Below are 13819 nucleotides of genomic sequence, written 5' to 3'. Positions count from 1 at the left end.
TAAGGGTTTGGAGGCATTTTGGGCAGGGAGGAGAACTTGATTTTTGCTCATTCTTTGTTATTCTTCGGAGGCTGCCAAACTTGTGGAGAAGGAGACCCAAGAACGGGAGTTTGCAGGTTTCCAGGGAGACCCAAGAATGGGAGTTTGCAGGTTTCTAGGAAGGCTAAGGATGGGAGTTTGAATCCATTCCATGTGCATGCTCATACAGAGTTTTCCTTTGTGCTGAACAGTGTAGATTTGTGGGTTTTTGGGTGTGTTTTTTGCATGAGTTTGGTGTTTTCAGTTGAGCATTTCATATCAGTTTTGGTTGCTGCTGTATTTCAAACTTTAAGCTGTTAAAATAGAGCTAAATATATGTATTGGGACATGATTAAACTTCTGAGATAGTTTATTAGTGTTTTTGTGGTGTTTTCGGGCATTTTTGTGTTAATTTCGGGAGCTCGATGAGCATAGTTTTTGTCCTACATTTGTGAGCTGTTGTGTAAATTCTATATAGATCTAGAAATGTCATTTTGTAGGCTGTTATTCTGCTGAAAAATTTTTAAAAATGGCCATTTTCAGATTTATTAATAATAGGTGAAGCTGTGAAGCTTTTGGCACCATTTCTGGCATACCCGATTTGGGGTTTCTTGAGAAATTTGGAGGATCTTTGTGATATTAGTTGCTTGATCTTAAAGATCTGATTAAAGATTGGAAATATCATAAAAAATCAGAAAAGGGACATTTCACTTCCACTCTTCACCTTTTCTAATACAAATATGATGGTATCCACTCTTTAGATCTATCTTTCTGAAATACTTAGCTCCACTTGAGTAGTCCATAATACATCTTTGACAATTATTTTAGATATATTGGGTAGCCCAACTTCAAAAGGCAATAACTCTCAAACTATTGTTTCGATTGGCTATTATAACCACTTTAGAAAATGCTATCTTCTGAACTATAGGATCAAAACCACACAAGTGCCCTTCTATCGAGTTTTTAGACCTCCTCTGGGGACTCTAACACCTCCAATAGTAAGCCTAAAGATTTTTCTACAAATTGTTTCCACCGAAAATCCGTAATAATTTCTCTAATATTTGAGCTAGAGAAATGAGTTTTTTATAGTATGCTTACAACTCTAAAATGAACCTTCATGTAGAAAATGAGAACATTTTGAGCTCATTTGACAAACTTACTAAAAGTAACAAGTATGTTAACTATAAACTTAACAATGTCATTTAAAAATTCTTAATTTATATTTTTTAATTTAACTATTTCATTCTATTTAGAGTCTAAAAGTATATTTTTTGCAAATAATATTCACACACTAATTCATCATTTTTAAATATGTAACGCCCCGCCAAGGGATCCAAAAGAATTAACCTAAAGTTTTACTAAGTTTGCTAAACATTTTTTTTTTAAAGTAAGAATGTATAACATACACATCAAACACATAGTAGCGGAAGCAATAACATGTACTCATTGACAACCATTTCTTGCAAGTTACATTTCTTAAAGATTCCAAGACGTTGTGTCATGTTTAAATTTAATTAATTCTAAGTCTAACAACTATCACATACATATGAAAGAATAAACAGAAAGTCCCATGTCCATAATATACATTTGTTCAGAATGCCTCTTGGCAATTAATTCAGAATGCTCAATCATCCACTGTACATGTCATAGGGTATGAAAGGCTTAAAAGAATATACATTTGTAAAGATAAAGATACAACATTCTCAAATCCATGATATAAAGTACAGTAAAAATATATGAAACTATTCACCATGCATGATACATCCATAATGATAAAACATCTATCATAAAATCTAACCATCCATCATAATAATCCAAGAACATAGTGAAGGTAAATGCCAACCAAGAAAACTCCCGCCATGGTGACCACGAAACGGATCTCAATGGTAAGAATAAAAAGCACTACCACCCGACCGCATGGAACCTAAATGGTCCACTCCCACCGTGCTGAGGAGATAGTCTCAAGTCCCAAATAGGATAACAAAACCTATAATCATAAATACTCTCTAAGTCCAGGAAATCCTATAAGTATGCTAACTCAAGGGTTCCTAAAAAGATCAACATCTAAACCCCAGAGGTACCACAAAGACACGTAGGAAACCTAATATGCAAGCGGGAAAGTGTCATCGCAAAAGTCATGTAGAAGTTACCCGAGCAATCCCTTAGGAATCCCAGGTCCCTACTGATTCCTACGGCCACTAGTATCCTCTCATACTGATGAGGTATACTACAGAATGCAAGGTCATAACCAAGCATTCTCTCTACCCCATCCTAGTCTGTACTAGCACTCAAGGCATGGGAGAGAACATACAATTATCTTGTTAGGTTCATTTTCTCTCATTTAGTGTAAATGTTTTCACTTATTAAAACAACTTACAATGGGTTACTCCAAGCAGCCTCTTAGGGCCCCGATCCCCATTGCAAGCCACTTCTCGACACTACACATAGATAACCTACCCTAGGCTCATGAAATCACAAATCAAAGAATCATAATAAAATCACGTCAGTCCTATACAAGTAATTGAAAAACATCATAAAAAGATAAGCCACAAAATTACATCAGTTCTTCATGAGCAACAAATAAGCGTCAAATAATAATCATATGATTACAACAGTTCTCTATTAGCAACTGAAGGCATCAATGATAAATCACAAAGTCCAATGGTTCTCCAATGAGCAACCAGAAAGTAACCCAATAGTAAATTACAATACTGATCGAAGACTCCAAAATGGTCAAGTCAAAACATGACATCATCAAGAACATAACAAACACTTCAGTCCTCTCAAGCAACCGAAAAGAAATCCAAGTATAACTGATCGAGACTCAAAAATGGTTATCAAATATAACTGATCGAGACTCGAAAATGGTTAAGTCGGGTATATCAAATACATACATCTTAGCTTCACACAAGAAAACTGGAAATCAATAACAAACAGTAAACACAATCATGTCATAGAGCACTTCATCACATCACAATGGTCGGGTTAAGAAAGATCGAGACCAAATCATCATGACATCACATTCACAATCCCGACCCTCCGGTAACAACCTAAACTGGTCAATACTAGAACAACCCCAAAACACAGAGAACACAAAGAAAACATCAAAGTCTCAGAGATTGGATTTGAAAGTATATTATTGAGTTAAGGTAAGGTTTATGTTTCAGTTTAACGTCGATTTTCACGTAACTAGGTTTCCACAATTAGCCCTTACAATTAACCCATTTCTACATTTACATGATTGTACAATTACCCTATAAATATTCTAAGGATAATCTTTTATTTATAAGTTATAAAAAAATGATTCTTAATGATTTTAAATAAAACAATTATGACTTTATTAAAATTATCTTTATTTAAACCCACATTAATAACTTTCATTAAGTCAATAGTCTAATTATACAATTTTATCAAATAATATCTATTAATGATTTAAATAAAATAATTACAATTTTATTAAAATCAATAATTAAATACTTGATAATAATAACTTCTATTCTTAATTAACTATTAAATCATATTAATATTAATCAATATTTTATTATATATATATATATATATATATATATATATATATATATATATTACATTTATTATTAATATAACAATTATAAAATATTGTTTGAAATTTAATAATGAAAATTAATATTAAATAATATCATAAATTTTATTTAATTAAAAACTATTAATATTAATCAAAATTTATAACATTAACGAATTTCAAAATTCGAATGGCATATGATATGTTTGGTTAAAAAAAACATGCGATAAGCGATTTAATAATCGCTACCCGCTGACAGTGTAGGGTCGGACTGCTATCGCAGTCGTCCTGCATCAGTAGGTACGATTGTGTACAACAGTCACCTGCTACAGTCATAAAGGGGGCAGGGGGTGGTTAAGCCGCCCCTCCCCAATACTATGTTTTAATTTTTATTTATTTTTAATTAAATTTTTTTTAAAAACCACTTTGTAATATCCAACTTTGTACCATTAAATTTGTTAATTAAAAATTTACATATATGTATATGTATTTTTTAATCTCAACAAAAATATAATTATTATAATAAAATTTATTGATAATCAATCTATTAAATATATATATATATATATAAAGTAATTCTTTTTAATATATATAAATATATATTAAAACTTGTTTACTACCTTATATTAACATTGAAAATATAGCCAACCATCTGAACTTCTAATTTAGAATTTCGGTATTAGATTCAACCCTTTCCCATTTAAATCTCATGTATACAGAAGTTTATTGACAAGCATATGATAAATTCCAATATCGTAATGTTTAAACATTCATCACAGAGAATTCTGATTTACAAACCCCAGACACGAAGAAAACAGGAAAGGATAATTGCATAATAAATCGATAATCAAAACACAAGACCCTACCTGATCCTGATGCTATTATGCAATCTCCAGGAACTGTAAGAGAATTCGCTTCTCTCAATAACTTTCCTCTGGAAAACTTTCTTTGTATCAGCCTTCTGAAATTCGCTTCCAAAAGTTGTCTCCCAAAAATTCCCATCCAAATTCGCGTGTCTCCAAAAATGAACCTCCAAAGTTGTGATAAGAAGTTTTCTCCTCAAATCGGGGCACTAATTGTGCGTTCACCCGAGAAGACTCTTTGCACCACTCAGTTAACTCAAAATTAAACTTTATTATCTTTTCTTTTCTTTTGCATTCAACTTTCATGCACATTAAGTTGATTTATTAAATAACTTTATTTAATATTCTACTTGACTTCTATTTCAAATTAATTTATTACTTTAATCTCATGTGCACTTTGTGAAATTAAAATAACATTATTAATTTCTATTATTTAATCTTTTAATTTATTTCTCATATTGAAACTCATGCTTAGATCATGCGATCTAGAATTCTTAATAATCTTATATCTTTCAACTTTTAATTTATTTTAGAAACTTAATTGATAACATATTTAATTAATTTAAATAACAATAATATTTAGCATTTATTTAAAAAATGAACTTCAAATATATTATTATTAAATTAAATAAATATTATCCTGTTCTAAATTTATCTTTGAACTTTAATTTCCAAATTTAATTCTTTTATTTAATTAATTTCTCAATTAATTAAATATTAAAGATATCATATTAATTTTCCATTAAATTAAATCTTTAATTAATCTTTTTAATTAGACTTAATTAATAGAAAATACACCAAGGACTCATAAAGCAACATACGAAAACCCATCATAGAAAAACACATACCAAATCAAACAAAAAGGGTTATAATCATGAAATTACATCATTTGATGCATTCGGAGGGTACTTAACTCAGATACTTGTCCTAATTATCAATTAGGACAATTGGCTAAAGGGTTTAGGATTTGGATTTAAGAGTTTATCTCCTCTCTCTTACCATTGAGATAATGTGATAGGGTACGCTCATCCTGGCAATTCAGGAAAGTCGATACCCGGTACCTTCAACCTGCATAAAATCCACGCATGTACAAACACAATATTCTAAGCTAAACAGATAATGGTAGGAAGTGGTGCATCATGTAGATCCCGACGAGCAGGTGACTACGACTCCCTTCCTTAACCACATCAGAAACACCATACATAAATAAAACAAACACGCACACCATACACATGCAGTATGGGGTAAGTATTCATAAGAAAGCACATGTGATAGTAAACCATCTAACTAATCATCATCGATAACTGAAAATATTGAATAATCATCATACATGCATGAAATATAGAGTACCAAGTAATCTCATCATATAATAAACTGAGTGTAAAACAACATCTGATAATCTCTAAAATAATAATACTAATCATCAAACTTAAATTGGCCTAAAAGAGTTTGGTAAGGATGACAAAAATGCGACTTAGGGGCAGGCACTACAAAATAATTATACTTTATATATAAAAAGTACATAAATATTTTGATTAAGTTATTATCAATTAATTTTAAATTAGTTTAATCATTTCAAATTTTTAATTTTAATATTATATAATCATTTCATTTCTTTATCAATCTTTTACTATATATATTCTAGTTTTATTTATTAAATTCATTTAACAATTTAACAAAAAACTAATTTATTAAAACTTATGGAAAATACAAGCCCCCATGTGGCACTTGTTTTCTTTTCTCCATGTACATGCATAATTATTATTTTTAATTATACTTACATGGTAGACCCCTAAAAAACACTATAGGGAAATGAATTGGACATGTTTTTATTTATAGATTGTAAGAAGTTTTAAATACATGTATATTTCTATTGATAATGTAAGTGATATACTAATAGATATTGTTGAAATTGGAATACATTTGTACAATTTTATTAAAATTATGTACTATTTTGAATAATGGTGGAACAAAATTTGAAACTGTAAAACTTTGAGATTAATTTTTATCGGAGGCTAAAGTCAAGATTAATTTTTAAGTATTATGATTAATTATTCAGTTCATGTAGATTTAAACACAAGACATCCGAGATAAGAACAAACTATCCATAGAGTATATCTTTTATGATTAGGCAACTTAAATAATTTAATACCATTTAATGGAGTCCAATTGGCTCTAATATTAGAATGAAGTGATTGTTACGACATGATTTGCTTCATAATTTGTATGTGGATAGAGTTTAAGATTTTGTGACAAAATTCATGGTCCTCATTCTATTTAAGTTAATGGAGATTCTTTTTTATATACATCCAAATTAATGGTCATAGTCTAACAAAATTAATGATCTATATTCTATCGATAATAAAAGATAGATAGTAAAATAAACTTATGTTTTTTCTATGAAGGTTCAAACTTACAAGAGAGCTGTCCAATAAAGACATCAAGAACTTGTGTCTTATAATGTTAGTCACACCATTTAACTTTACTCATAGATCAAAGACCTATTGAAATTTTTTATTATTTTGATTAATATAGATTTTATTTTAAATAATGATAATCAAAAATTTAAATGATCTTTACCCTTCAAACTTGAACATTTAACTTTTAAAATTAAAAATTTTCTTCTTCTTGTTTAATTACTCATCTTATTGTTCATACACTAGAGCTCTTTGAAGAACCCGTGGCTAACTAGACCACCCAATTGCTATTATTGTCATTTTTTATTAAATAAGAAAAATAAAAAGCTATTGTAAAATGATTTTGAAATTAATTATTAAATATACAAAAATGGAATTTAGTCTGCTGTGTAGACCTTCCTTACATCACTTCTAAGGTCTGTTTATTTCGTAGAATTTAAAGAACCGGGATTTTAACAGCTCTAATGACGAGTCATAAACATTGTCATCGTTTGATTTTAACATTTTTTTTTTTCAGAATTTGTTGAATATTTATCAGAATAGTAATTTATTAGGGTCAGGGGTTTAAAACTTCACCAAATTATATCTCCGGGCATTCTTACAAGCTAAAATATCTGAAAACAGAGAAGCTATTGTAGCATTTAAAGTTTTTTTCGAGTTTTATTTTAATTTCTTAATTTGAATTATCACACCTAAAAAATTATCCAGAGGCATTTGTACTCTCCACCATTAAACTAGTTAGTTTTATTTTTGTGATTGGCTTAGAAATACAAAATAGGAAACCCTAGGTGTTCAGAGTCACTGTTGAAAATTAGCGGACTCGAAAGATTGAGGCCACCATCAGTCAATTGATCAATATTCCACTTGATTTCGTATTCTGTTCCTAATTTTAATCTTTCTTTGACGTTGATAAAATGTCCCTGTTTCAATCATTCATATGACAGACAACTTTCCCTTTATGTTGTTGTTGAATTTTTCATCAGTCCAACTTTCTCTTTATGTTGTTGTCGAACTTTTACAGCTTTCCGTGGACAGTACGTCGAATAGATTTTTTACAGGGATGGGGTTAGTTTTATATATACATATTATAATAGATTTTTGTTCCAGTTTTATGAGTTTGACCTTCATAACTTTGTTCCTATAATGTAAAATGTTAAAAAAATGTCAATTTACATTTCTACATTCATATTATGAAGAATAGTGAGATTTCTTTATATATTATTTACAAATTTCTTCACGGATCTATCCTAATAATTATATTTGAATTGTTATCTCTTTAAAAATAAACAGAACTTTCCACTAACATCTCTATTATAGGTAGATATTCCTTCTCATTTTGTCATGTCAATTATAGGTTAGTTCTGTTGTGACGGTTATCTGCTGGTAGTCGTCCAACTCGTCTGTAATGGGCCAGCCCCCTTGTTTTGACCGCTTTTATTTCAAAAACATCTCTATTATTGGTAGATATTCCCTCTCATTTTGTCATGTCAATTATAGGTTAGTTCTGTTGTGACGGTTATCTGCTGGTAGTCGTCCAACTTGTCTGTAATGGGCCAGCCCCCTTGTTTTGGCCGCTTTTATTTCAACAACATCTCTATTATTGGTAGATATTCCCTCTCATTTTGTCATCTCAATTATAGATACAGATTCCTTCTCATTTTGTCTTATGTACCAGTCGAATTATATCACCTCCATTTGACCATTGCCACAAATGGTGCCTTTTTCTTCCACTTTAGCAGAAATAACACTCAAGAAGCTGAAGAATATACAAAATACGACATCCGGATCAAGCGCGTATCCTCCAGAAATTACCATCACTGCTAGAATCGTCCAGGTCCTCAATCGACCAGTTACGTTTCCATCTTTCCTCCTCTGAATCTTTTCAAGGTTTTCAGAGAAAGTAGTTTCAAGAGTTTATAAGATATGTTCCGTACAAAGGAAATTTAATCAACTCGGGAAAAATGTTCAAACCCCAAATATCTTAGGTTCTTGATTTCATTCTAAACATAAATCTTTTCGAAAGTTTAATCGGATTTCCTGACCGGAGACTTTAGATTCTTAGTTTCATTTGAACATAGAAATTTTCGAAAGCTGTAACGACGAGTCGGAAGTCTGCAAGTCCTGACAAAAATTTGCAAACTTTTGGTTTAATTTCAACACATTTTTTCCAAATTATTCTGAAATTCGATTAGAATAGTGATTTTTAGGGTCGCGGTTTGCGATCGCCTTCTAATTAAATCACTGGGAATTATAGTAAGCCGCTCAAAAAAATATTTTAGCATCTAAAATACAGAGTAGCTATAGCTATTGTAGCATTAAAATAAAAGAAAAGAAATTCTAAATCGATATTCTCACGTAAAATACTAAGTCCTGAAAGGCTTTTGTTTGCTATTGGCCTGAAATACAGGTGCCAGGTGTTTATTATAGACCTAAAAATAATAAATCCCAAGAGTTCAGCATTACTTTTACCTCTTCACCATTGGAAAACAGGGGGATACAACTTTTGTGGGAAATCACAACTTAATAACTTCAAGTTTTGCTCAGCAGTAGTAACTGCTGAGTTACAGTTCTTGCTCGGCAATCAAAGGTTCTGAGTGACAGGCAGTTGGTGCTGAATGAAATCGACATACTAAGAAGCTGAATGAGCTCAGCAATAAAGGGAGTTCGGTACAAGAGGATACCAAATGAGCTCGGTTAATAAGAGATGAGCTCAGTTCCTAAAGTGAACACGGAGGAGCCTGAGTGAGCAAGAATGAGCTCGGTTAACACATGAACCGAGCGAGTTACAATAGACTTTATGGCTAAACACAAATCTTTTTAAAAGCTTTAACAATGGATGGGATATCCTGACTGAAGATCTCACATTTTTGGTTTCATTTTAACATAGAAATTTTTGAAAGTTCTAATGATGAGTCGGATGTCCCGTGACAGACCTCGTAGTATTTTTGTTTGATTTTTCACACGGATATTTTCAGAAAGCTCTCTGGAATAGTAATTTTCTAGGGCAATCACCTTCTAGTTATATTGCTAAGCATTATACTAATATTAGATTCCATCTTAGTTATATAAATCTAAAAATTTGAAAATATATTAATGTTTGCAAAAGCTATATTAATTTCAATTTTTTTGAAATTGAAAAATACAATTTTTTAGAAATTGTATTAATCCATGATAAAAAAGCAATGAAACAATTCAATTTTCTTGAACAAAATTACAAATATTTTCTAACAACTCTATGAATGCATTAATTAGAACTTTTATCTTTTCAACCTTTGTTAATTTTTTTTAAAAACAATCATTTTTATCTTCCACCTCACAAATCTATTTTCCTTACCAAAGTTAAATGTTTAATAGTTCTTATTTTAAATATATTTATTATTAGTTTTACATTGATATTTATTTTTGTAATTTGTAGAATGTTATTGGACCATTTTATTTTATTTTTGGTAATGAAAATATTCAATTTTCTTCAACAAAAATACAAATATTTTCTAACAACTCTATCATGTATGTATTAATGAATGCATTAATTACAACTTTATCTTTTCCACATTTGTGACAAGTGGATTAACTTTTTAAAAAACAATCATTTTTATCTTCCACCTCACAAATGAATGCCTAATTAATATTAATTATCACTAACTATTTTCCTTACCAAGTTCAAATATAGATATTTTAACCAAATATAGTGTTAAATGTTTTATATTTCTTATTTTAAATATATTTTTTATTTAAGATAAGTTTATGAAGAAGAAGTCATATAAATTTATAGAGTTAAATATTTTTTAAGTTGTATAATTTAGATATTTTAATCAAATATAGAATTAAAAGTTTTATATTTTTATTTTAAACATATTTATTATTAGTCTACAGTGATGTTTATTTTTCTAATTTGTAAACTGTTATTTCTTTAAGTTTACACTATATTTTATTAGCTATCTTACCAAGTACAAATATATAGTTAAATATTTTTTATTTTTTATTTTATATATATTTCTTATTAGTTTTACATTGATGTTTATTTTTGACAATTGTAAAATGTTATTTTGAAAAAGTTTACAATATATTTTACTAACTACTATTTTACAATTTTGCTCAATTTTAATTTATACCATTAATACTACCCCTCAAACTTACTACATATTTTCCTACTTTGATTTAAGTAATCAACAATTTATTTTTTTGGATTTAAGTAGCTAAAAAAGTTTATTGTCAACAAGTTTTTCCTAAAAATTGTAACTAATTTAATTTCTCCTTCATGCAATACTATTTCAGTCAACTATAAAAATATGAAGGTAGGAATTTTGGCGCATGCACCCTTTGTTGTAAGTTGCTAAAACAATACTCAAGTATAAGAAATACAGACAAGCTATTGTAGCAATTTAAGTACAAATCCTACATTTTCAGAGGTATTTATAGCTCCACACCATTAAGCCAATTACTTTTCATCACTATGTATATACTACTCTCCTCAAATATAAAATAATAAATTGGGAGTGTTTGGAGTCACTTTTACCCCTTCTTTGTTGAAAAATAGGGGACCCTTAAGATTTACAGCTTTATGAGCACTAGACGATGAGTAGAGAGTCTAGTTCTGGCCAATATGATTTTTCTAATTTAAAGTGGTGGTACACTAGTACGTGGTACTTTGGGATGTCGAGGTGAGTTTCTGGGATGCGGGGAAAATGGACGTCATTTTTGGGATGGCGGGGGATGACAAGGGGATGGCAGCAAGGGGAGGATGAGCCAGAGAGGGGTGTTGTGTAGCATACATATAGAACTTGAAATGGTAGTTATGAAATGATGTTTTAGTAGTTCACTAAAACATATCAATTTAAAATACTTGAACATAGAAAAATTGCAACATGAATTAGAACAATTGACAGTCAACATAGTAACATATTACATGCCCAATAGTAACATTCAAAATTAAAAAATCAAATAGAGATTCAAGTATACATAGTAGGCTAAGATCTCTAGTTTTTTTATTCATATTATTGGTGGATATAAAAAAATACGGAATAGTTAAGTTTAATTTAGTTAAAAGTGATATTGAATAGTAATCAATTTTATAAATTCAGTAAAAATAAAATAAAATTAGTGGAAGGTTTAGAAACCCAATATGGGCCCACATGTACAATTCTTTAGCTTAGAGCCAAGGACTTAAGGGCATCCATGCTATTAGAATCACCCAAAGCATGATCCTAGCCCCATCCCTTGTGATGTCAAGCCTTTGCACTCAGCAAAACTTGATCCCTAGTGGGCTCTTTGTGAGCCATTAAACTTCACCACTAGACCAAAGGCCTTTTGACAATTCAGTAAAATGAATTAAATATATATATATTTTTGAAGTATATTGATTAAAACAAAAAGAATAGTAGAAACATTGAATAGTAATTAATTTTATAATTCAATAAAATTAATAAAATTATTTATTTATTTATTGAACTATGTTGAATACAAGAATTTTTTTTTATGATAGTTCACATTTCAACTTAATATATCAAGGAGCTATAAAGCAACTCCAAGCCAAACAAAGAAGTTGAAAGTGTACATGAACCATCAAACTTGTACAAGAGAATATGTTGAGCTTGAATATGAAATTTTAAGAGTTTACAAAGCTCTCTAAAATATTTTTTTAGTGGTGGAGAATTAGTGATCATGAAAGAAGGTAGTTTCATATCTTATAATTGATATAATTAGTCACCTCTATATAAATATAGTGTAACTTTGATTTGTATAGTAAATTTGAATTGGACTCTCAAAATAACACCAATTTGGGACTCAACATTAGTAATATTGAAAGGAGGTACACACTAAGAGTGCAAGCTTTGCAACATGGAATTTTTTAGAATTTTTGTGGTAGCCTCTCTCCCCTGTGCCCCAATTTTTTTTATTTTTGGCTCAATCTTGAATGGTACTAAGATCCCTGTAGTTACCCCATTAGATTCTTTTACCAAATCTAGAGATTCTCTACCAAAAGCTTCCCACACGGTTGACTATAAGAGTGCACTTTTGGGGGCCCATCTTGGTGAGTCGTAATCCCTTCTTGTGGATTTTGTTAGTATGAAAGAAGCCATTGAGATTACTCTCCCTAAATCATTGATTGAGTGAACCATGGTTGACTTGAATTTGGCCCTTTTCAAGAGACTTTTCAACTCTCACCCTCCATTGATATGGTTAAGAAATGGACTTATGCACAATGGAAGCTTAAGGGAAGTGTTTCAAGTCTTAGCTATGTTGGTGGGTTATTTTGGATTTGTTGTTTATTTTTAGAATTAGTGCCTAAGAGGACCTCTCCCTAGTTCTCTCTAGCTCCTAGGTTTATGGAAAGAATTTCTCGATTGTGGCCTAATAGAGACCAAGTTTTGATCCCTCAGAATAACTAAGCAAGACGGCTCATGTCTAGGTTTGGGTTCGTGGACCCCCCTTTGAGTTCTAGGATGATTAGATCTTTAAGTGGGCGGGAGACTCCTTTGGACACTATATTCAATTAGACAAAGCTACTTTGACAAAATCTTAGCTGGTATTTGCCAGATTTTTTATTATTGTGACTATAAACAAGACTCTTCCCAACTTTGTGGTCCTCAAGTCCAAGTTAGGGAAATGGAAATAATCCATTGTCTATAAGAATGCTACTCTTTTTTGCCAAGCTTACAACTCTAAAGTCACGTTGTTATAGATTGTAAGGCCCTAGAGACTAAGGTGTTGGAGCCTAAGCTTAAGGAGAAAATTCCATCCCTGACTATTTTGGATGTTGAGGTGTTTAAGCCAAGAACTAGCCTAATTTCCCCTACTTCCCTAGTTGCTACGTTGGTTTCTATTAGCCTAGAAGAGGGTGAGATGCCTCAGCCTCCTCACCCACTTGGGGTAGAAGGTATCTTGTGTTAGCATGAATGCTTCTAATATTCCTATGGGGGAGATCTTAACATTAGAGATATTATTGTAGTGGCTATGTGTTGCATTCATGACTGTGTTTT

The 13819-nt window shown here is 30.6% G+C and overlaps 1 protein-coding gene across 1 annotated transcript in view; it reads left to right on the top strand.

The window, feature by feature from the left end:
* LOC149559692 (lipid phosphate phosphatase epsilon 2, chloroplastic-like) overlaps positions 1-13819 on the top strand; it is a 175015-nt gene that overhangs the window by 52647 nt on the left and 108549 nt on the right. Inside the window, exon 3 of the mRNA XM_089827463.1 lies at positions 8624-8688. Within this exon, the coding sequence (XP_089683589.1) occupies positions 8624-8688 (65 nt within the window). The remainder of the gene's footprint in view (positions 1-8623; positions 8689-13819) is intronic.

Source organism: Cupressus sempervirens, chromosome 4, assembly GCF_028749045.1.
Source record: "Cupressus sempervirens isolate cs-2001-9-10 chromosome 4, ASM2874904v1, whole genome shotgun sequence".
Lineage (NCBI taxonomy): Eukaryota > Viridiplantae > Streptophyta > Pinopsida > Cupressales > Cupressaceae > Cupressus > Cupressus sempervirens.
The sequence above is the reverse complement of the archived record's forward strand: the minus strand, read 5'-3'. Positions and strand labels throughout refer to the sequence as shown.